This window comes from Alexandromys fortis, unplaced genomic scaffold (assembly GCF_014885135.2).
Source record: "Alexandromys fortis isolate MF-2015 unplaced genomic scaffold, M_Fortis_MF-2015_v1.1 scaffold_89, whole genome shotgun sequence".
Lineage (NCBI taxonomy): Eukaryota > Metazoa > Chordata > Mammalia > Rodentia > Cricetidae > Alexandromys > Alexandromys fortis.
In genome coordinates, this window is record NW_026067973.1 from 7,712,785 (window position 1) to 7,737,882 (window position 25,098).

Genomic DNA, 25,098 nt, shown 5'->3' on the forward strand with positions numbered 1-25,098 from the left:
GGGAGGGAGGGAGGAAAGGTTATCAGTCTGTATTTTGTACTCTGTGGGAAGCCTCTACATACTAAGGGCTTAGGGAGGAAGAAAAAAAAAACGTAGAGTAGCAAATTATATCTTGTACCCTGTTTGCTTTGGGGAAGAGAAAGACACAGTTGCCTGCCTGGCCTAACTCCAGAATGAGGCTTGAAGCCTGCAGAGGAGCTGTGCAGTGATGGACAGGATAGAAATGGAGAATGGGGAGAGAGGAGGGAGGGAGGGAGGGAGGGAGGGAGGGAGGGAGGGAGAAAAGAAAAAATGGCTCCCACACAAATGTGCTAGATAATAATCAGATGAATCTTTGGATCTTTGGGAGATTTGGGGGCGGGGTGGTCTTGTTGTTTTGTTTTGTTTTGTTTTGAAACAGGGCCTTGGTAGCCCAGGTCCTGTCTTGCACTCACTAGAGCACCCAGACTAGTCTTAACTGCAGTGATTTTCCTGTTTAGCTTCCCAAGTGTTGAATTTTAGTCATGAGCCACCATACCTTTATTTTTGTGTTCAGGAATACAAACAATGAAGTGGGGCAACTCACAGTTCCATTGCTAGGTTGTAGTGACCCTTACCAGACAGGCATCTTTGCCACTATTTTCAAACGTAATGTTACCAACTAGTGTTTCCTTGTTTGATCTATACAGTGCTTGTATGACAGCCAAGGCAAATCTTGTCCACCATGAACTTAGAATACAGATCACTAAAGATTTATGGACCCTTTGGTGTCAAGGGAGAAAATAAGACACTCTTAAATAATCTTAGATGCAAACCTAGAGAAGGTCAACTATGCAATTCATAAACTGATGTCTGCAGTCCTTCTAAGGATTCTTTGAAGATTTTTTTCTTCCTCTCCCCATTCATCTGCTGTGAGACAGCCTCTCTGATTCGGCAGAACCACCTGCACTATGCAGAGGCCCCGTTGTAGAGCAGGCACATGGATCTTTCATTGAACAAAAGGACTCTTTATTCCGGATGTCCCAGGTGTAAATGACCGTCCACTCCAGCTTGCAGCACTTGCTGGTGGTACTCAGTCGGCCTGAAGTCTGCATTTGGTCTCCCTCTTTGTAGGACATGAGTACCCTTATGGAATTAAAATGAGCCATCTCCGAGACACTGCCCTCCTGACACAGGGATCCAAAGACTCGGCCACCCCATCCCAGCTCCAGGAGCCTTTCCTCATGGAACAGCTGCCACGGGAGATGCAGTGCCAGTTCATCTTGAAACCCAGCCGCCTGGCGACAGCCCAGCAACTGAGCGGTGAGTCGTCCCCCTCCTTCATAGAACCCTCTTTCAGCAAAAGCTTGCATTCCTGAACACAGATTTAGTACAAAGGCAAAGACCCGACTTCACCCGGATGAACTTACAAGTGCGGGTTTTCAAAAGAAAAGACAGGATCTTGGAAGCGGAGTCTATAACTGAGCATAGGCCCTGCTGGCTCACACTCAGAAACAAGGGGAAATCATCTGTCCCCTCTTCGCTTGCCAGCCTTTCCCCTTTAACCTTATGCCCATTGCAGTCAAAGGCCCAGGCGATGCTGCAGGTGCGTCAATGCCTTCTTTGTACTGTAATACACTCCTCTGTGTTCCCCCTAAATGATCACATTATAAAAGGGAGCCTGTCCGTGATGGGTGTCAGAAGAGTGTGATGCCCTGGCTGGGATCTCGAGCCCGATAACTATGTGAAGACTAATATGATTTCTCCCGAGGTCTCCCCCTTAGTCTGCTAATCTGACTTGAATTCCCTGTGAACATAGCTGTCTCGTTGCTACCCCATAATAAAGGGTGTATTATGGTAACTGTGATGTTCAACAGAAGGGCATTATAGTTTGCCCTGACCCAAGCTTGCACCAACGCTCTCAGTCTGAAGCAAGACTGTATAGAGAAACAAAAGAAAATTGAAACCCAAAAGTATAAGGGTGATAGGAAATTGATAGTGTACTTCTATGTCTGCCTTTGTCAGCTGGCCCAGTGAATAGTGACTTGCCTTCTGCAAATGAACAAACTCGAGGAGTAAGAGATTTAAAGAGAAGGCATGGACCTCGAGAGATCAGAGGCCACCCTCCCTCCTCATGACAGATTATTGGCATCAGCTGAGTGCCAGATGAAGCTCTTCATCTGTGTTCCAGTTCCTGCAGCCTGGGGAAAATGCGCCTTTTCACTTCTCTCCATTTCTGACCCTACTAAGGAGAAATGTGTGTTCAGTTATCCAGACTTAAAGGAAGTAACAAATCAGCACTCATTATAAAGGGTCTCCTTGCTTTTAGTGTTAATATGCTTTGTGACGGTCTTTTCAGTTGAGACTTCCTCTAATACTTTTAAATTCTTTAATTTTTCTCATACTAAAACACCTATAAGTTTCTAAAATAATTGCAGTCATCACTTACAAACTCAGTTTGAACCCAAGTTCTGTTTTATTGGGCTAAAAAGTGTGTAACTGTGGTGTTGTTCTGTTTGCTCGTCCTGTCTTCCCAATCTCCAAGCCCATATTCTTCCCTCCGCTTGCCTACCAAGCCAACTCCTCCCCTCGCCTACGAGTCTACCACTTTCACCATATCCCCGCGTATGTGTGCATGCTTCTGTATGCGTACATGACCCGAACCCCATGCTTATCACAGTCTGTCTTGAGGAAGACCTCAGCTCCTTTACGCTTCCAACCTTTCCACATACCTGGTGCAGTCGCATCTCTAGATGACTGCTGAGCACTCTGAAGAAATCCAACAGCAGAAGGGCAGCTTGGAATCACTAATAACCAACCTCAGACAGGCTCTCATATGGGCTGGTCCATCTGAATCACCTGGTTTTTACACATCTACACACACGTCAACCCCGCCGTTGTCTGCTGATGGCCTGGCAGATCAGACAGCAGGGGTTTCCCAACCTCACCAACGCCAGCCGTGCAAACATGCTCAAATTCTAATCGGTCATTATTTTCTCTCCTGCAACGGTAAACTAAGTCCGGCATCCTAAGGCTGTATGGGCACGTCTTTGGGTCATTCTGAGGGGCTGCTTTGGAGATATTGAGTCACCCACTAAAAGAAGAAGGCCAGGTACTGGTCTCCATCCCAGCCCCTGGAGCATCTTAGTCCTCAGCAAATACCTGCTGACCGCATGGACATAGGAATGGCTCTCTTACAGATGAATTTAAAACTGGCATAAGAACGTAACTAGGCGAAGGAGAATATGCTGCCACTTCTGCCTTTAAACTCGTGGTTTTCCAGTGTCTTTCTTCCTTAGAGTAATTCCTAAGGTTTCTCATCTACTCTGTCCATTGGCCTGCATTCTTTTGTTTTTTGGAAGACCGTACTTGCACCACCTATGCTCAGGGTACCCAGGTGAGGGAGAGAGCAGCTAAAGTAGATGCTCCCAAGGCACCCACATCACCTCCTCTGCAGCTACCAACAGCAAGTGCACTTCCGTGTATAGGTTTGGGTGTTGTGTGAGGAGGGATTTCATGAAGTGCTGCTTGGGAAGTCACTGGCTTTTTCTGTAAGGAGCCTGGTATTAAAATGTATTGGCCATACAAAGTATTGACAGTGAAGTTTTGAAATTATTTATCCGCCTGTAATTCATTTGATAGAGCATGATGAGAAGATTATTTGGATGCTATGTGAGAAAAACTAATTTACACAGATTTCATATTGGTAGAATTAAAAATCTAAATTCAAAATCTAATCAAACAGTGTCTGCCAATGAGAAGAATTAAATTTCAGAGGAAAGACATATCATTTTGCTTATTTGGGATTTGCAGTTCTTGACCTAATCATAGAAGTTGGATGCAAATGTTCTTATCTATAATGGAACTTTTATGTTTCATCTTAAAACATTTCACATAGCTAAGTTTTGCTAAATACTTATGCCATTATAAAAGTATACTGGCCGAAGTTAATGCGAGCTCACTGACTCCGGACTGACAACTGGGGAACCTGCACAGGACCAAACTAGGCCCCATGAATGCAGGTGACAATGGTGTGGCTTGGGTAGTGTGTGGAGCCACTAATGCATGAACTGACTATGTGGATCCCACTCTCTACGGAGAGATACCTTGCTCAGCTTAGACACAGGGTGGGGGGCAGGGAAGGGTTGGTTCTGCCTCAATGAGGTGATGGAACAGACTTAAGTTGACTTCCCAGGGGAGCCTTAGCCTCTCTGAGAAGTGGATAGGGGTAGGGTGGGGGAAAGGAGAGGGGAGGAGAGGAGAGATGGGGAACTGGAATTGGTATGTAAAAAAAATTAAAAGGAAAAATGAAAATATACAATTTTAATTGTGCATCTTTCTCTCTTGAGTGGCATTTGTAGAATTTTATTAGATTCTTATTCTTTTGACAGTTGCTTCTCAGCATTTCATTGCAAATCAATCACCTCAGTCACACAGTTACATGTGGAAATTTTCTTTGCTCTTACATCAAAGGTTTCTAAGACAAGGAAGGAAGAAGAACTACCGCTGGCATTGGGGTGAACTTAGGAAGTCACTGCTGTAATTGCCTTCAGATTGGTTTTCCTGGGATAGTCTTCTATCCACGCACTAGTCTGCTTACGGCTTTAGATCCGAGCCAGGTGTGGCGGTGCCCATCCGTAATCCCAGCACTCTAGATGCTGAGGCAGGAGAATTACGTGTTAAGAATGTAACAGTAAAGCATCTAGACATTCTACCCACGAGATTACTGGCCTGTGTGATGATATTTATGCTACCAAACATTGTCACCTGGACCTTAGTGTTTTATGGAACACTTCCTCAGACCACAAGCAGCACTGCCAAGCTTAGCAGGGTGGGAATGAAGCCTCGCCTAGCTCCTCTGTCCCAGACCTCCCCACTGCCTGTCCCCGCTAACATGACTTCACCTCATGAACAGACCACCCTCCACCATAACTGTGGGCTGGATGGTCAGTATTCTCACAGCTTCCGTTGCTGTCTTTCATGTGAAACCAACATGACACCATGGAGATTGCTTTCAGTACCTACATCTTCACTGTGATACAGAAAATATGATTCCAGCACCTTCCTTCCCACCTTCTGGGGCCCAACTCATAACGTAAATCAGAATTTAAAAGGAAACTGGAGGGCAAAGCAGGAGAGCTGCAGATCCAGACACGACGTCAAGCAAAACAATCCTCCGTCTTCACGCTCTCTCACATGGCATCAGGCTGGCAGCCTGACCTGTACTCGTATAGCCTATGTTGTCAGTGGATAGAACTGGCCCATCCTTACCCAGCTCACATGCTGTCTCTTACTCTGTGGCTCTTAGATCCGCAGAATTCACATTAGTCTTGGGCATTGCTTACTCCTAGGAAGTAGCCATATTGCCATGGTCTCTCATGTATAAAATATTTTTTTCTGATATTAATGAGGAGATAACAATGGAAGATAATTTCTCTCTGTTAATATTTTATGCTTCCTGGCTTAAGTAAGCCATAATTAGACACATAAACCTCCTTATCTGCATTTCTGAGAAAGGCCTCCTCTCGTTAACTTAAGGAAAATATCCTCTTCTTAGGAAACTGAGGTAGGAGTGTTAAGAATTCAAGTCTAGCCTGGTCTGTATATCATGAGATTGTGTTGCTCATGCCCGCCAAACGGAGTGGAGGTTGGTTAAACTGGTTTCAGACACTTGGACAAATTATGAAAACACTGATAATTTTAAGTTTGCTTATATTGAGTTGATATCATGGAAGAACCTTTTTTAAAAAATCTAGACTCAAAGCAGTTAAAAAAAACTAAAGTTAAAACAGTTGAAAATTCAAAGATTGAATAAAAACAAAAGTTCCTTTAGAAAATTAAAAAAATATGTTAGATCCCTGAAACTTGCCCTAGACATCAACGAACAGCTCCACTATATTGAAAGGTTCCAGATATAAACATCAAAATTATCTGAACTCAAGACCCAAGTGTCACTTTTAACAAACCTTTGTCCCTTTAAGGTCATTATCCCTACTTTGTCTCTTTATCTGTACCATGTACAACACATAAAAGATCACCTGTGTCCTTAGTCTATGAGCACATTTATCCCAAATCTTTTGCTCAGTGTCAGGAACAAAGCAGAATAAAGACTGAATGGTTTAGTTACACCTAGAATGGAGACATTGAGCTGAGCAGTTTGGGTGGACAGTGGGGTTCTGAGTGTGCTCTGAAGGGAGCCGTCCACACTCCAGCCCAAGCTGAAGCACATCTGTAGCACTGCAGCCCACTGCCCACATCTGCTCAGACCCGTGGCTACACTGCATGCGAACTGAACTGCACAGATGACGGTAAATCACAGAACACTTTGTACTGTTTCCCTACATGAATGTGCTACTCTGAGGAAATATTAGTTGTGTGGCCAGAAGACAGTTAGTTAAAGCTTTTTTGGTTATACACTCTAAAATTGTACGAATTCAATTAATTTTTGTAAGTACTGAGTTTCATAATGTAAATATGAAAAGAACGTAGGAAAGCTAACTTTACACTTAGTTCACTACACATTTGTGTTGCCCTTGTGGTAGCAGCATCTTTTGTCATCGGCCTTTGTCATTTATAAAGAAAAGAGTACACACTAAAATGCTGAAAAAATAAGTGTCAATCAATTTATTCCTCAGTCCTGGGGAACCTGAAGTCTCACACTAAATGTTATGCACAGCAAACAGGATGACTGTTACTGCAAACATGTAAGTGCATGGCCCAGCTGCTCCTGGATCCTCCATCTGCATCCATAGGACAGTGGGTGTGCAACCTGGTGATAGAGAAATCTTAAGTATGTGAAAGCGAAACATTAGATGGGAGAGTTTTGAAATGTGCAAACCAGAGAGAAAACTACTCAGCATGCATATTAGCGTTCATCTTCTGTGGACACGTGCACAGGGTGGGAAGCAAATCCCTTCCTGGATTTAGGGAAGAATTGGTTCTCTTTTCTGTTTTGCTGTTCTGTTTTTGTTTGGAATGGAAGCTAGGAAGATCAAAGCAGGAAGAGAGCACCAGAGCCGAGCAGAGGAATGATATTCTTTTCTGTCTGTGTACTCCTGACAACTGTTAAACCCATGGAGAATGGGTACCAAGAGACATTTTCTACCAGGAGGAGCCAGCCTGGCATCAGGGTAGCTTTAACAAGACCCACAATCATGCCTTGAGCAATCTTTTTCAAAATTAGTCTAGTATTCCTCTCCATAGGTCTTTGACAGATAACATCTTTTCCTATTTAAAGCTAAGGAAATAGGGTTGTGTGAATCAGCAGTGTGAAGTAGGCTCCTGACTCCATTGTCAAGAGCACTTCACACCCCACTGCTTTCCTACTTGGCAGTAGCATCCTACTGCAGGAGCACAAGGAAGATAAGTGTGGGTGATGGTCCATAGTCAGGATGCTGTTTAGTAAAATGTTGCTCATTTGTTCATCAGCCCACAATCTGTGTCATAGTTGGCTTAAGCAGATTATTCTGAAGAAAGAAAATGCTGAGTTACTTTATTGTTAGATGATACAAAGTGTTCTTTGAAATTAGCATTTGATACTGCAGACCATGTTCTCCTTGGATTATCTCCTGTCCGTATTCTGTCATTAGCCGGTGTTGGCAGCAGAACGTCACTTCTGAATAGAAAACACTCTGAGCCAGCCTCTAGTGACCGGTTCCCGGTGCCCTCCCTGGAGTAGGCAGTGAAGAGTGTAAAGGTCTTCAGATCTGAGTTCTGTGACTTTCATTGCAAGCTTTTTGAATCTGCATCACGAGTGCTTGTTTTAGGTACTATCCTGAGATGTGAGCAGATTTTACCTGTGGGTATTTGGGGTCCCACTCTGCTTTCCTCTTTACCTGTCACTGGCTATGGCTGCCTCTGTCTTAAATCCCTAGGTCTCCAGCCAATCCGAACAGGTCTCTCTCCAGATGTTTCCACCCCACCACCATAGGGCTGCTGGGTCCCACTAGTCTGCATCCACACTGCCTTAAACACACTTTTTGAAATTGTGTATTGGAAAAGCTGCATGGGAAATTTTGCAGTTACCAAGAAAGGGAACAAATGTAAGACGTTAGCTTCCTGTCTCTATTATCAGTCGGATGAGACATCCTATCACAAAGCATCTGTGTTTCTAGAAACATAAAAATGACTCCTCTTCTTCTCCCTCATTTCTCCTCTATCCTGTCATTCTCTCCTTCTCTCTCTTTTTTAATTGTAACCGAATTCACTCTTCTGCTTTTCTGTATGCCTGTCTCATCTTTAAAATGTATAGATATGTGTATATGTGTGTTTATGTGTGTGTGTGTGTTGATATAAAGTACTTTCTGATTTAAGTTGTATAGTTCAGAGAGAGAAGTGGTTTTGTTGTTGTTGTTGTACAATGTTAGAGGTGGAACTCGGGGCCTTGTGCATGGCCGTTACTCTATCACTGAATGACATCTCCAGCCTAAGAAATGTAACTTCTCTATATTTTAAGTTTTAGCACCAAGACTCAGGTCAGCAGGCCAGTGATCTGCCCCATAAAGGGATAGAAGAAGCCACTGCTTCCTTAATTTGCCAGATATTTATAATGGACTTTCACAGTTGGCATGGCCTCCATAACCACTTCTCTGAGATAGTGTAAGGAATAAAGTACAAAGCTGCAGAAATAAGACTGAATGAATCACAAGCTCCCCTCCTGATCTCACCTCTTAGACTCTGGCCAGAAGACGTTTAAAAGAAGGCGCTCTATCATCAACTGGGCTTTTTGGCGGGGTTCCAGCACTCACCTGGACAACCTGCCCATGTCTCCGACATCCCCTATGCCAGGACAGCTCTTTGGAGTTTCTTTACCAGATATTTGTGAGAATGACAATCTACCAAAACCTATCTTGGTAAGTGTCATTTGGGTCTATAAACTAGGGGGAAAGGATGTTGGTGAAGGGGAAGTGCTGTAGGATAAGTCTGTCCCCAAAGTGGAAAGATCATAAACACCCTCTGGTTTAACTAAAAATCTCTACCCTTACTTCAGAACATAAAATCAGATTTCATCGTGGCAGAATCTTAAGGGAGATGTAGTTAGGAAACAATCCAGTCTACTTGTTTTTAAAAGAGCAACAGAAGCCCACTCAGATAAATTAGTCTGACAAGAAAACCCACAGATCCATTCTCCTTTGTTGGTCAGAAAGCATCATCTTGTTGCTTTTTAAGGTTTATATCTCATATGTTTAAGCATCAAGATACATTCTCTGGGATGGAATGGAAAATAGCTGCTAAATTTTAATTCTTTCCAAGTGATAAAGAAAATAGTCTCTACTAACAAGATTTGTTCTGTGTCCTTTCCCCCTAAGCAGTCTATTCCAGTACACTCCGAATCTCCTGCACTGGTGTAGGAGATCCTTCTGTTTATGTGTTGCTTTCATTGGTTAATCAACAAAGAAACTGCTTGGCCTGATAAGGCAGAATTTAGGGAGGCAGAGAAGACAGAACTGGATTCTGGGAAGAAGAAAGCAGAGAGAGAGATAGAGAGAGAGAGAGAGAGAGAGAGAGAGAGAGAGAGAGAGAGAGAGAGAGAGCGCTGTTATGGAGATGCCAGGTCAGACATGCTAAATCTTTCCCGGTAAGCCACGACCTCGTGGAGAACACAGATAAATAGAAATGGGTTAGATCAAGATGTGAGAGTTAGCCAATAGAAGGCTAGAGCTAATGGCTAAGCCATGTTTTTAATTAATACAGTTTCTGTGTGATTATTTCTGGTGTAAGCTAGCCAGGCGGCCAGAACAAAGGGACCCTCCCCCTGTAACAAAGCACTATGATAGATGCTTTATTATCTTGTTTATCATCCACAGTGAAGTTACCTTCACCACCCTTATTCCATAAACCCAAAAGTAAGGCTCAGACCCTCGCCTAGGAAATCAGAGGCATAGCTTGCTTCCTGATCTCATAGGCTGTTTGTCTCCACACACCATTGTCTTCTATACTGGATGCAGAAAACATACAGATAGAAAGCAAAATTGAAGAATACTTAAAGTCTATTCTCTGAAACTTTTTAGACTATATTCTTACTAACTATAGTCACCAGGTGTTATACATTAAATCTCATGAACTCACATTTTCTTGAACCAGGTGCTATGTTCCTGACCTCTGGCTATAACCACTCTATGTTCTAAAAACATCATTTGAATTGTTGTAGCCGTCCATCCAGCTCCAGTCCTTCTGGCAGACACAGAAGGCCAGTCCCTGCTCCTGTGCTGGTGTGTGTAAAGTATCATCTTGGATTATTTCCTTTGCTTCCTTCTAGGATATGCTTTTCTTTCTTAACCAAAAAGGCCCTCTCACCAAAGGCATCTTCAGGCAGTCGGCCAATATGAAATCCTGCAGAGAACTGAAAGAGAAACTGAATTCTGGAATTGAAGTCCCCCTTGACTGTGAGTCAATCTTCGTGATAGCGTCTGTGCTGAAGGTAAGGAGCAGAGCGCTCATCCACGGTGTTCCCCAGACTCAGAGTTCATTCCACAGTAACATCGTTTCTGGTTGCTGAGAGTCATTGTGGACTTAGAGTCTGAAAGTGCTAAAAATTTCCCAAAGCCAACATTGGAGTTTGCAGGCTCCACCACTAACGTGACATACAGGGTAGGCTCTTGTTTTTTTTTTTTTTTTTTCACACAATAGTCAGCTCATTACCACCCCAGGCACAAAAGCAAACTTCAGTTAAACTGTGTGTCATACTCGGAACACACAGAGGACATTTAGCACAACAAACATCCTGCATCTCTGAGTCCCTCACTCTCTGCCTTCCTAATGAAGACAAAGTTATCAAAAAACTGAACTTGTATTAAATATTTGTAGAGTTTTATTAGTTTACCATAATAAAGTGACATTAGCTTTAAACTAAAACAAGATGCTGATGCCACCTAAAGTTCCCATCCATTCCTGTAATTCCTCATGCATTCTAAGAAGAAAGCAGGGATGTTGGGCCTTTTGGCCTTCACCACAGTTAGAAAGTTCTGACATAGTCTCTTCCTTGTGGTCTTAGAAATGTCCTATTATTTTGGAAAAGAAACAAGAACTGAGCCATGAGCAGAGCTTTGGCCACAGCAAGAATCACTGCAGGCCTACCTCAACTTCCATTTCCAAGAGGGTCTGAATGCATTGAGCCAAGAGTAGAGAAGGCCCCAGTGTCATCTGAGGTCCTGAAGCTTAGGAAAATATGGTGGACAGGGCTTGTTTTGCCCTGCCCCATCCGAGTAGCCAGCTGCTGAGAGAGTCAGCACCGTGGCTTGTGAGACCCATGTTGGATTTTTTGTTGTTGTTTTGTTTCGGGGTTTTTTTTGTTTGCTTTTTATAGCCATTTTTGTTGTTGTTGTTGTTGTTTTTCTAGACAGGGTTGCTCTGTATAACAGTCCTGGCTATCCTGGAACTCACTTTGTAGACCAGGCTGGCCTTGAACTCACTGAGCTCCATCTGCCTCTGCCTCCCAAGTGCTGGGATTAAAGGCGTGCTCTACCACTGCCTGGCCCCACGTTATTTCTTGATGACTGTGTCTAAATTCTACCGAGGGCTTTAGCAGAAACAAACGCCATTTTGGAGAATGAACTTGGGCCATTTGATCTTCTGTGCAGTTTTTATTACTTTTCAATCCCAGGATAATACAGATACTTGATATGCTTGAGCCTTAACCAGACAGGTATGTCAGAGACAAACACATAGCATAAGTTCTTCCTTCTTCCAGAAGTGTGTTCTCTCTCCTTAGCTTAGGCAGGTCAGCCTGTGTCATAGAAGAAAATTCTCTTGCTGTCTACTCCACAGCACCACACTTGTCAAGACTCTCTGCGGAACTGAGACTATTCCAAAGAAGCATGGCCTTACCCCAGGTGTGCTTCAGCTTGTAGGAAGATCTATGCAAAGGCAAGCAGATGATTGAAGACTCTGGTTAAATGATTTCCATATAGCTGAAGTCTTGTCACTGTGTAATTGTGGTTTTATTCCTGTCTATTTCAACTGCTTATAGGGAAGAAGATAAAGCTTGAGCCTTTGTTTCTGTATGTAGCTTCAAAAAAAAAAAAAATAAAACAGTCTGAAGTCATTTACTTACCAAGTTTTACTTAAATATAAGTTTAGCTCTTCAAACTGTGATTGAACAAAAATCGCCCGGGATGATGTGACTCTAGCCCTTCCTCCCTCAATGAAGCTCAGCAGTCTACAGATTCATCCCACAGGAACCAGAAAGTCCTGTTGGCTTAGGCTCCAGTTTGGAAGGAAGGAATTTCATTGAACCCTGCAAGTCCATCATTGTAATTCAGAGTCAACTCTCCATCCTCCTCAGCTGTGATGTTTGCATTCTCTAGTGTGTTGTTCCAGCTGGGGAAGAGTTCTCTGCCACAGTGCAAGTTATCTTTCAAGTATGCGCTTAAGACTTAATGATGTTTTTCTTTACGATGGATCCCAAGTGTCTTTTTCAGTGAGATTTAAAGAGAGATTTCTAATCGCTAACCTATTTTTGAAATAGCAGATTTTACTCCTTCTAACTCTGCGGTGCCACAGCTGCAATTGATCTGGGATTATGAAAACTAGAGGCAGCTTTTGTGAGGGTGTGTTTGAGTCACAGTGTCTGGGTGCATTTATACAAATAAAGGAAGGCAGAAACAGCCAATCTTCCTTAACTGCCAGAAATGAAAAAAAGAAAAACAGAAGTGAAGTAGTCAGCACAACTACAAAGTTTGCAAGATTATCTTGACATGCGGTTAGAGTTGACTGGCTTCCCTTGCCCCTGTTAATAGTCCATATGACCCATTTATAATCGTTCAGTAACGGCCTTTGCTGTGCTGACCTACATATACATTGTCATATATGCAAAGTGAGCAAGGGTTCCTGCTCAGTGGAACCCATAAGCAGTGAGTGAGTCCCAATAGTTAGCTAATTCATCTTACCACATTATCACAGAAGCATCGAGCTGTGTGTTGAGTTTTAAAAGCTGCAGAGACAGTGGTTATATCTTTAAAATCCCTCATTCAGATTTCCACCTGTGTCTGGTATAAAGGTAGCTGTTGTAGGAAGCTGCTTGTTTGTTCCCAGCTCCAAAATAACCACACAGAAACTCTGTTAATTATAACACTGCTTGGCCTATTAGCTTATGCATATTTCTAGCTCACTCTTACATCTTAATTTAACCCATTTCTATTCATCCGTGTATCGCCACGTGGCTGTGGCTTACCAGTAAGGTTCTGGCATCTGTTCCCGGTGGTGGCTACATGGAATCTCCTTACTCTGCCTTCTTTCTCCCAGCATTCTGTATAGTTTTCCCCGCCTATCTGCCCTATCAACAGGCCAAGGCAGTTTCTTTATTCATTAACCAAAGAAAGCAACACATATACAGGGCTTCCTACATCAGGTACCTGTGAAGACAGCCAGTCACATCACTAAACTGAGTTCTCCCTTCCTGATATTGATGTCTCAGCCTGCAAGCTTAGCCTTGTCAGTGCCGATCCAAAAGACAGAGACAGGTGGCCCAGAACCATTGCCAGTGCTCTCTACGAGGACCAATTCAGCTTGTTTTTTAGCTTTTTGTAAATAAAGACACCCTCCCCCATAGCAAACACCTGTGGTCATATCCTGTTCATGCCATAGTCTGGTTCTTCTACACCCATGCCCACCAGCAGTCTTAACAGAAAAGATAATGTAATATGAATATGTTCATTTCCTGTACATGAGGCACACAGTGCTGACCCTAGTTCCTGGAACTCGGCTATTGGATGCTTTCTCCCTTCAAACACCTAAGTGCCTTTCCATGGGGTATAACAAGAACAAGCCAAGTACCTTGATGTCATTGTGCACCATCACTGGAATATAATGTTCTAAGGTATAATCACTTGCTTTGATTCATTTCTATATTCCAAATATATCAAGCAGTATACAGCAGTTGGGAATAAGTACATATAGAGCGTGGATGGATGCCAAATTACAAGCCTCACAGATAACTTGGTACATTTCCTTGAACTTGCTATTTTAAAGTAGGGGGTGGGATTTGAGGTGCTGTATTGCCATATCCCATCGCGTCAGTTTGCTAAAATGTCTACAGGCCCAAAGCTTCCACTGAATAGGGTGCCTTCTATTTTTTCAATGGTAGTCCAGAATTGATTGCTCCAATCTGTCCCCAGAAAAATGTCAGTTCACACGCTTCCATACAAACAGCTCAGTGGAGGGTACACAGGGTTTTGCATGAGAATGATTTGAATGTTTGTTTTTATTTTTTCCCCCACTTAGGATTTTTTGAGAAATATCCCGGAAAGTATTTTTTCATCAGATCTGTATGATCACTGGGTCTGTGTAATGGATCAAGGAAACGATGAAGAAAAAATTAACACAATTCAAAGGTAATGATCTTGAATATGAAAAATACTTTAAAATACTTACATCTTGAAAGTTTTTCTATTAAAATAATAGCAGTTATCAGATACATGGGGTATAAGAATACAGTTATATATTTGATGCTTCCTTTGTCCCTGCTTTCTCTCTGATTTTAAAAATTATAGTGTGTATGTGTGTGTGCGTGCGCGCGTGTGTGCGTGCATGTATGTATGTGTGCATGAGTGTAAATTGCAGAAGTCAGTTCTCTCCTACCATATGTAGGTCCTAGGGATCAAACTCAAGTCATCAGCCTTGCCAGCAAGAGCCTTGACCACCTAAGCTATTTCAATAGTCTCTAAGTTGGTTTTGATTTCTTAATCCTTTTTCTTGGTGCTTGGAATTGAACCTGGGGCCTTGTGCATGCTGGGCAAGCACTCTACCACTAAACCACACCCCAAGCCTTTTCTCAGTAATCTTATTAACATGAAATAATTTATTGTATACCTAAGTTATCTAAATTTGATAGGAGCTGAAATTTATTAGTGCATTGGATGCTGGTTCTTCATGTAGGGGAAGTATCTCCCTCACTAGTTGAGTCTTCATGTATTCGTAAGGTGACTGGAGTCCTGCAGAGACTGTGATCTCTTCCCCTCTCTCCAGGAAGCCGTGAGTCTGGTAGAATAGATAGGTAAAATGGATGTTTGTAACAGCGTGACCATTGCTACACAGTATTTGGTGAGTATGCTGGAGTGCCACAGGAAGGGAATTAACTCCTTGAGAGGTGTCTTAGGAAAGGGATTGGCAGCGTCTCAGACTCATAATAAAGAGCGTAATGTCTGCTACAAGTGTGGTGGCTCGTACCTGTAATCCAGCACTTAGGAGACTGCAGCAGGAACATTACTACCAAGTTCCAGATCAGCCTTGGCTGCAGTGTGAAAGAGACTCAAACAAAACCAAAAAACCTGCTCTATCTAAGGCCATCCACTGAGATTCCTTGTAGACGTCATCACTGCATGCATGTTCCTGATATTTCCTGTAAGAGAATAAATAGGTAGGAAAGAAGTGTACATTCGAAAAAATGCAAATTCTAGTTCACGAAAAGCTTGGATCCCAAATATCACTTGTTTAGATTTCATGTGAAAGTATGACACGCAGGCCAATGAGATAAACAGACGCTTTTGTTGAAAGTAATTCCTGACAGTGGCAGTACGATGTTCCACACAACCCTCACCACGGGTTACAGAACACCCCAGCTTTTAGTCACTGAGTCAGAAGTACGTAGCTACAAAAATGGCTTCTCCTCTGGGCCAAGGGTGCCGATCAGTCAGCTGTTGTGTCAGAATGTAGTTCCATAGCCAAGCATTAGATGCACCGCTATCGCGTATCTACAGTCAGCGTGCTTAGTGCTCTACAGAACGCAGATGTTAGGTGCTTTATTTCCTGCTGAATGCACCCATATACTGAATACACCCAAATACTCTGCTATTTGGGTAGCAGGTGCCAAAGTACCTTATTTCCTCAAGTTGTAGGTTCTAATAAAAAAAAAATAACATACATACATACACAGAGAGAGAGAAAGAAAGAGAGAGAGAGGAATGTGTGTGTGTGTGTGTGTGTGTGTGTGTGTGTGTGTGTGTGTGTGTACACGCGTGCACACCGGCTATGGATGGTTGTAAAAATAAGTTTTGTTGAGTAGTTATTTAAAACTACTTTCTATAACTTACATAAAATAAGAACAGTGGGAATCATAATCCCTTCAAGCTTGACTAACCTGAGAATGATGGGTTTGGGGCACAGCTGCCTCTGGAATCTGGGTGGGAGAGCATGGCTCCCAGAACAAACCTTGAAGTCTTCATAGCTAAGCCTTGGATTCTCACCAAGAAATATCACTCTTGCCTTCCTGCTTGGAAGTAAATGAGTACTTTAATCTTATCAGGATGTCTTTTGTGGGTTTGCTTGGGAATATTACAAAATGTTGCAGGAGTTGCCTGAGTTAAAACACATTGTACTACTTTTCTTGGAGTTACAACAGGCAACATAGTTTATGCACTCTTCTACATTTCCATTGAGTTATGAAGACGAGACCTGAAAACCAGTTGCCAGCGTGCCTCCTGTCCGAGTGCCCTCGCTTCGCACACTCCACCCACCTGAAAGGCTTGTGTGTCTGCACTGTGCTCTTGATGTGCCTGTTTGATCTGCATGGTTCCCCATGCAGGTGAAGTGAGGGGTGCCTGTCTTTACACGTTTCTTAATAAAACGTCCTGCATTTTTCTGTCTTTAGGCTATTAGATCAGCTTCCCAGAGCCAATGTTGTTTTCCTAAGGTATCTGTTTGGGGTATTACACAACATTGAACAACATTCCTTATCTAATCAGATGACTGCATTTAACTTAGCAGTGTGTATCGCTCCAAGCATTCTTTGGCCTCCTACTTCCTCCAGCCCAGAACTAGAAAATGAATTTACAAAAAAGGTAATGACATTTTTCATTTTATGTCCTGAGTCCTCAGTCCCTCATTCTGAAACATTTGAAATTCACAATATGCTGAAACGCAGTTTCTTAAAGAGCTAAAGTAGACTCTTTGTGTGGGTTTATTGGCCTGTCTGTCTGGTAGACTATAGCAAGGTGAAACATATAAAAACTTTTAAAAAAAAATCAATGGTTACTTCACTTTTCCCTTTAAGGAGGCTGGAGAGTAGGACTGACTCAAACCACACGTGGTAAGGAAGCACTCCTTTACAAACCAGGGCCTTTGAGTTCAGACAAGCCAGAGTTCAGCTCTCAGTGCCAACTTTTACCAGCTACACAATCCTGAGAGAAGTTGCTTACTGTGGTTTCTTTTGTAATGATGCAGTAGGAACTGAGATCCCGCCCCTGTAGGGCCTGGCTGTTGATCAGGGGCTTGGGTACCAGTTCCTTTTCATCATAGCACGTCACAGCTGCTGAGGCAAAGAATCTATAGGTCAGCTCCTATCCATCTCAGTGGCAGCACAGCCCCTGTAAATGCTCCTCTCCCCATAGGCACCTCACTTAAGAAGGGTAATAGGGAGCCATGCTGAGACTAGTCATGAGTAGCCCAGGTTTGCATGCTGTCTGCCTGTCCCTCTCTTCCTTCTGTATTCACAGAGGAGCCCTTGTCCCAAATTATAGCAACTTGCCCTTTATACAAGAAATCCTTGTGTGTCTTTATTACTGATAGTTGATAAATTTTAATAACAAAGTATGTTTCTCCCATCCCAAACACCCTATGGAGTGAGAATGCTTGAAATTGCCTTAATTTAAAAGATGGAATTAAGGATATAAAATGTTAAGACTGCGCCAAACCATAGATGATTGTAGTCTGCTGCCTCAAATTCGGTTCTGTGCCCAAACTACTCTCTAAAGCACCATCATTTGGCAGTGGAGCTTTTATACCGTTTTGATTACTTCCCTCTATTTGTTTCCATTTTGTGGCCAAGATTAGGTTGTGTATATGAAATGTGACAGGGGAGCTATATGAATAATAACACTTGGATTCTTTTCATTGTGCACAGGTTTCACTTCTTATACAATTTCTGATTGAAAATTGCTGTAGGATATTTGGAGAAAAAATCACTTCTCTCTTGGGGGATCTCCCTGAGAGAAGCGACAGCAGAGAACACACCTCAGGTACCGTGGAGAACACCTTCTGTACGAGCTAGATGTTGTCTGAGAGCCTCTGGCCTGGGACAGTAGGACCCGGGGCTTGCATTCCTTCCTAGGAAGGCCTGATAATAGATCAGTGTGATGGGGTTAAGATGTACTTGGGTTGAGGCCTCGGTCTACAAGTTGTACCCTGGAGATTTGAATCCTTATTTTAAATAAACAGAAGAACTCTGCTATATATCAGAACTTCTGCTGTTGAAACTAGAATCAAAGGTCCAGAAAAGCAGGGAAGTCCTGGTTTGGGGTGCTTCTTACCCTCACCACCATCCCTAGTGGTCTCTAAGACCTCAGAATCCTAGAGTGCTGGGAGCCAGTTTGAAACATCTAGCATCTTTGAAGTTGAGGGTGGGGAGAGGGTCTGAATTTATAGACATAAAACCTCCAGAATATGAGTTCCTTGCCACCAATTGCTACTATGCGTCCTCCAGTCTATAGTTCTGTGCCATCAAACATCAGTACTTCATCTATAAAATATGAACAATATTTACCCTTTCAACAATGCTAGAGTCACACAAAGCAGTGGCTAACTTGAGAGAGCTTTATGAAAGCTTTCACAGAAATTGGCATGTGTTTTGTGTAACTGTATGCAACACTACCCTGTCAGAATAGAGACTCCTACTCAAAACGCAGGTCAGCCTGACCCTGGCTCATTTACTTCTAATTATTTCTTTATTTTATGACATAACTGTTGCTTTGAGAAACTTCTTAAGAAGAAGTCACTTTATTAGAAACTTCTTAGGAAGAAGTCACTTTATTAGAAACTTCTTAGGAAGAAGTCACTTTATTAGAAACTTCTTAAGAAGAAGTCACTTTATTAGAAACTGAGATGATGCTAGCATTCACACCCCCGGAAGATTTTTGTCTTCAGCACTAACATTTGGGATAATGGAAAGATTTAGACAGTTAAGATGGCCTAGTGCCTAAAGGTGCTTACCCCCACCACCACCCCCATAAGCCTGACGGCCTGGGTTTGATTCCCTATCACTGGGCGCCATCATGGTGGCATGAAAGAACCAACTCCAGCAAGTTGTCCTCTGACATCACGTGTGCCTTCGCCTCATGTGCTGCTGGCTCCCTCTACATACAGAATTTTACATTTTTTAAAGATTCTTTTCTGCTTGAAGGTAGAAATTTGAACTCTACACATGACAATAAGCATGGTTTTGTTTAATGGCAGCCCAGGCTGGATTTGTAAGAATGCTAACTATGGTTTCATTTCTGTCCACAGATACGTCTTGTTTCCAAATGAACGACTCCTCTTACGACAGCTTGGAAAATGAGCTCAATGAGGATGCTGATGTTCCATGCAGTGACCTGGTGACAAAACTTGGCCAGGGGAGCAGAAGCATGGACTCTGTCTTAACCCTCAGTGACTATGACCTTGAACAGCCTGAGGTGGAAGGCCTTTTAACTCTGAGTGATTTTGACTTAGATCAGTCTAAAGATGAACACATTCAAATGAAACAACCTCTGGAGTCCAAGCCTGTGAATGTTTTTGTACCCTATAGGAAAGTTTCACTGGGGGAGCACACTAGGGCCCCAGCTGGCCCAGGTACACCCAGCTGCCTGCCTGTGGCTGCAGCAAATGCCCCCAAAGTCCTGCGGCGGCACCGGCGCTGCTCAGAGCCCAGTATCGACTATCTTGACACAAAGCTCTCTTATCTCCGAGAGTTTTACCAGAAAAAGCTGCGCAAGTCCAGCTGCGATGCTGTGCTTTCTAGAAAGGATGAAGATTACCTAAAGCAGACCCAGCCCCCGAAGAAAGGGGGTAAGACGTGTTTTAGACAGAGTTCAGTCACGGGCACTGACATCAGCAAGAAAAATGCTACTAATGAACACATTAAAAAGAAAAGCTTGTCTGGTCACGAAGGAAATCAAGTGACACCGTTAGCTAAGTCCAAGCCAGTGGCCATTTCTGTGGCCTCTTACAGTCACGCATCCTCCCAGGACCGGTCCAGGAAGCAACCCTTTGATGCAGATACATGCGGATTCTCCCCGCCACACATGGCAGATGCCAGGAAGAGCTCGCAGGTACATCGGCGCTGTTCCGAACCCAGCATAGATGACCAAAACTACAAACTGTCCTATCTCAGGGGGATCTATTCAAAGAAACAACACAAAAGCAGCTGGGAGACGGGCCACTTGCATGAGGAAGAGGACTATCTCAGAAGGCACAAGTCTTTGCAACTCGAGGGGCAGAAGCTCATCAACCAGAGCCTGGTCATGGGGATCGAGGTGGGCAAGAGCAGTGGCACACACCAAAGCACTGAGAAGGCCTTGCCCCCAAGACTCAACCTCTGCCCAAGGGCTAGCTATTCTAGCTTATCTTCCCCAGGCACGTCCCCATCCGGCTCCTCGGTAAGCTCCCAGGACAGTGCTTTCTCTCAGATCTCTGAGCACTCTGTGTTTACTCCCACTGAAACTTCCTCTCCAATAGATTGCACTTTTCAGGCTCAGAGAAAACAGGAAGAAGAGCTGTCCACTGACTGTGACAGTCCCGCCCTCGGACCTGGAATACCTGGTCCCTCCACGGGGCAGGCCAGCAGTCATCTAACTTATTTAAGAAAGGGTCCCGTGGAGCAGCCGTCACACATGCATTCTGTGACTGTTCACCCCAGCGCATGGCTGAGAAGTGGTTTGGTCACTTTGAAAAACTGGTCCCTCAAAAAGAAAACAAGAGCAGCCAGACCAGAAGACAGGAAGATCTGTTCCCTGAAAGAACCTTTGGGGTTCCCTCCACATGCTCCTGGTACTCCAGAGGCAGACCCTCTGCAAGAGAGTCAGGATGACATACACCTGAGGGCAGATGAAGGACCTGGAGTTGCACAGACAGCCCGTGGGTGTGGTTTCTATGCCTGCCAGGACTCTGAGCAACACTCCGCCTCTCCATTCCACCTGCTGGAAGGCAGACTCAAGCTTGGTATGAAGTTGCAGGAGGGAGAAGAGAGCGTAGGGCAGCACCCTTCTGACAGCCCCTGGGAAGGAGCCTCAGCAAATCTGGAGATTGTGGAGGATGTGACCAGCCCAGATACAGAACCTACAACAGCCTGCGATGCTGGGGACAGACACTTAACCAAAGACAGTGACCTGCAATAAGAATATTATATCAAAATAAATTATCCGATATCTTTAAGAACAGGAACCGGGCTAATGAAAACAAGGATAGTAATTAGTATGACCCCCTTTTCTAAGACACCTGGGGTAGGTAGCATGAGGACAATCATTGCTAATACGACAGCTTCTTTGTTAAGATTATGTGGTAAAAGCTGGTTTACACGTTTCATCATCTAAAGTTCCGAAAGGCTTTCCTATTAAAGCATAAGTTAGTCCTTTCCTGAGACAGTAGGATCCTGACAGAAGGGTAGAAGAGGTGTCCTTCATTTAGGCCTCCTTGTCTCAGCAGTCTGTGAGCTAGCTGTCTTGAAGGACCAGAGCACTTTAAATGAAGCCGCAGTGACGCAGAGAGGAACAGCAGAGAGAAGCCATCTTTATGCCATGGCACAAGCAGGCGAGACAAGGGGCTCCTGAGCCATTCGGGAAAGCGTGGACATTCACTAAGGAAGCCGTGTAAAACCTGAATCCAAGCCCGTGGCTTTCTCTAGTCATGTGTCGTCACCAGGGTCACTTTATGGACCAGCTCGTTAATAAAGACAGAGTAGAGAAAACCAGTGGTTAAAGAGCTATGGGTGCCGGGACAGCACAGCTTTGTAACTGGGTGGCTTGGTTAATTGTTTTTCTGTTAGGGTTGAATTTATTCACATCTTTAAGAAATGTCGATGTAAAGACAAAGAAGGACGTTTGCTCACTTTGGTGTCCTTCACACAGTGCCTGTGATAATAAAAATAAATGTATCTTATCCCTATTTAGAAAGGGCCTGCTGACAACATTTTCTCTAGTAATGTAGAAAAATAGCCATATAAGAATTAGAGAAATGATTCTTTAACTTTCCCTGGCTGACTAATCTCAGAGGCAAGGCTACAGAGAAACTAGAGATGCCATATTTTATGCCATGTTGATAGCAACATTTGTGTAATCAAGAAAAGCTTCTTATTATGCTGATGGTCATTCAGAAAATGTGTGTAGAAATGTATCCAGGCAGAAAGTTGGATCCTTCGATACTTAAGATGTCATAGAAAGGCCGCTGACTTAGACTTAATGGCAGGTTATCACGTGAAACTTTTCCCTATCAATCACCCCGCGTTTTGATTACTGGCAGTTTCCTGAAATGACATTGCCTTCCTGGTTCCACAAGTATTATCTGTCAATATGGCACCTCTGCGGAGATGTTTCTCTGCAGCACTGCTTGTCAGAGTCAACCAAAAGGAGCACACGAACAATTGTTAATTATCCTTTCATTCTAGAGATTGCTATCGATTAGAGATCGACAGGATGTAAGGTTATTATTGAGTAGAACACACAACAAAGATGCTGTTGGGCTGTCTCCGATGCTCACTGCCTTTCTTGCCAAAGTTCTCCATCTTTTCCAAATGGTTTGTGGATTATAAATATTAAAAGTTTAGACCCCAGAAATTTATCTTGAACATCTCTCCTCTCTTTTTACCTTCAAGGCTACACCCAGCATGTTTTCATCCCTAGGGGTAAGATCTTGTCAGCCAGGATGAAATGGATGATGCATCCTAAAATAGATGTGCATCCTCCTTCATTTGAGATACTCACCTATTAGAAGTTGCCTGAGTCTACGTGATCTCATGAATCCACTGTAGAAAGGACTTTTCACTCAAAAACTAGTTTATCCCAAATTATTTTCCCTGCCAGCCACCAGGAAACTCATGGCAGATCTTGAGTTTCCTTCTCCCAAACATTGCATTGCAGGTCGTAGGATAAGAACCTAAGTATTAGCTGTAGAAGTGCCGCCTACCTCTCAGGGGCATGGCCCTGTTTGCCCTAATCATAATTAACTTTTAGAACTCTGTGTCCAAAGAGCTTCTTCACAACACTGGCAATCTCAATCAGCTGTGAACTAGATCCCACCTTATAACCCACCACTTCCATGCGAAGACTCCTAAGTATCCATGTGTATCTTTTGTGGTATTGATAGATAAAGTTAGCAGGACGACCCTTCCCTTTAGGGCATACTACTGTCAGAACTGCAAGATGTGAATGAAGATCCAAGGACTTCGAATGTCTCTCTGGAAGAAATGCATCCTGAACACACTAAAGAGTTCTGGCTTTTCTTGTCCTTTTATAATGGCCAGTAGAAAATTGTCCACCCAGTTTGAAGCATAGAAGAAAATAGTTGGTAAGGTTCTCCATCAACCATTCGACGCTGTTTCCTTATATGCTCCCGCGATACTCAATGTGAATAGTCTGTTAATATTGCTGTAAAGTATTATATGATTTGAACACAGACATGTCATTTTATTAGACTCCATCAATCTATAATATATTAGACTGATGCTTTATCTCAAATGCTATGAGTTTGTATAATATATCTTGACAAATTTTATTACTGTGTTATGTAACAAAATGTGTATTTTTGTACCTTGCAGAAACTGCTGCTAACTTTTAAATTGTTTGGTTTTCAAGGCACTGATAATGGGCATGAACAAGTCCATGCTGTGTGTTAAATAAAATGTCATCCTGCAGTTAACAGGCCCACAGAGAAACGCTGACTGCGGAGAGTTCTTTCGCTCGGCAAGCCTGAGCACCCTTTGAACATTTCATACACAATGAGTTGTGGCCTTAAGTTTTTACTCATAGTTTTTCTAGGGGAACAAAAGAGTGAAATTGTTTTTCGTTTTTATATTTTTAAATCTTGTTTACCAAATAAGTTATGCTTTATACATAACAGTCCCCCATTTTGTCAGAAATTGTGTTTTTTCATTGTATTTCTGTAGCAATGTGGACTAGTTTGTCCATATGCTAAAAGAAATATCAGCTCAATTTGATTAATTTGATTGTGTGTATGAGATTATTTCATTTTTAGGCCATTCAGTTGACTTTCTACACACACCAGGATATCTGTGCTTTAGAGGTAATTTATGAAGTAAGACATTTCTCATGACTACTAGATCCCTGACTTGAGCTTTATCACGTTGTCTCTGTATAAGTTCAACTACTGTTTTCAAGGAATTCAGCAGCTAGAAAAACAGATTTGTTAGGTAGGAATGACAAAAACACTTTCACAAATGGTATTGATTGTATTTCTACAATGTGCACACACTAAATTCTATCTAAATTTTAGAGAAAAATAGAAACTTACTTTTAATGAGGACTCAATTGAATATTTTAGTTAAATATTTTCTTTATAGTCTACTTTGCATGTCATAACACTGAATCAGAAGGTTCTAATTTGTCAGCCCAACAAAGATCTTTCTGTTTTTTTTTTAAAAAGCTTCCAGTAATTTTTTTATACTGTGAATAATAAATTTGGGTAAAGCATTTGCTTCAGTTTCTTTCATTTTAGTTATGAGGTCTTCTCATAAGCAAAGCTTCCTGTGAAAGGAAGAAATCTCCCAAGGTCTGTGCTGCCAGCTCTAAGCCCTTCCTGCTTCTGAGCTACCTTCATGGCGCGTTAATTCCTTTTTCCTTTTTCACTCCATTAAAACCCTTGAAAACCATCTTTGTACAATGTGAATAATTATGATAGAACTGGCCGAAGGCTCTAGTCTGAGGTTTCATTCGCAAGCTTTGGTTTTGAAATCTCGTATACACACACAAACTGTGGCTACTCTTGGATTAGAATATTCTCTGTGTGCCTTTTGGGAAACATCACACAGACGTTTTTAGATGACTTAGAAGTGTTTCTCAGTAGTTTCATTTGTCAAGGTAAAAATAGTGTTTAGATTTTTTACCTCGCATAGCAATATAAGAAGCAGGCTTGTGGACATTAAGATTTCAGGACTACTTTTTTTCATCTGTGTTTTAGATGACATTAACTTAAACTTAGAAATTATCTTTGCGGTGTCTTGTGTAAGAACTGAATAAATTGGCTAAAACCTTCTGAGATCGTCTGTTACTCAGAGAAAATAAAACGGATACTGTAGCTACGAAGAATCATTCTTTCTCCACAAGACCCAGGAACCAAGATTATTACTGCCTACAGTTTCCACGTGTAAAGGAAATATTTTATAGCTTTGGCCCCAAAGTGGAACAACCGTGAGCATAGGATATCAAAATACATGAATGCTAA

At 42.7% G+C, this 25,098-nt stretch overlaps 1 protein-coding gene across 2 annotated transcripts in view; it reads left to right on the forward strand.

Moving 5' to 3' along the window:
- Positions 1-24,815, forward strand: part of Arhgap20 (Rho GTPase activating protein 20) — an 86,139-nt gene extending 61,324 nt beyond the window's left edge. For both annotated transcript variants that reach the window (XM_050156299.1, XM_050156300.1), the window contains exons 9-15: positions 1,093-1,281; positions 8,632-8,810; positions 10,217-10,378; positions 14,179-14,288; positions 16,544-16,733; positions 17,795-17,909; positions 19,174-24,815. In XM_050156299.1, the coding sequence (XP_050012256.1) occupies positions 1,093-1,281; positions 8,632-8,810; positions 10,217-10,378; positions 14,179-14,288; positions 16,544-16,733; positions 17,795-17,909; positions 19,174-21,041 (2,813 nt within the window). In that variant the 3' untranslated portion in view covers positions 21,042-24,815. The remainder of the gene's footprint in view (positions 1-1,092; positions 1,282-8,631; positions 8,811-10,216; positions 10,379-14,178; positions 14,289-16,543; positions 16,734-17,794; positions 17,910-19,173) is intronic.
- Positions 24,816-25,098: the final 283 nt, after the last annotated feature.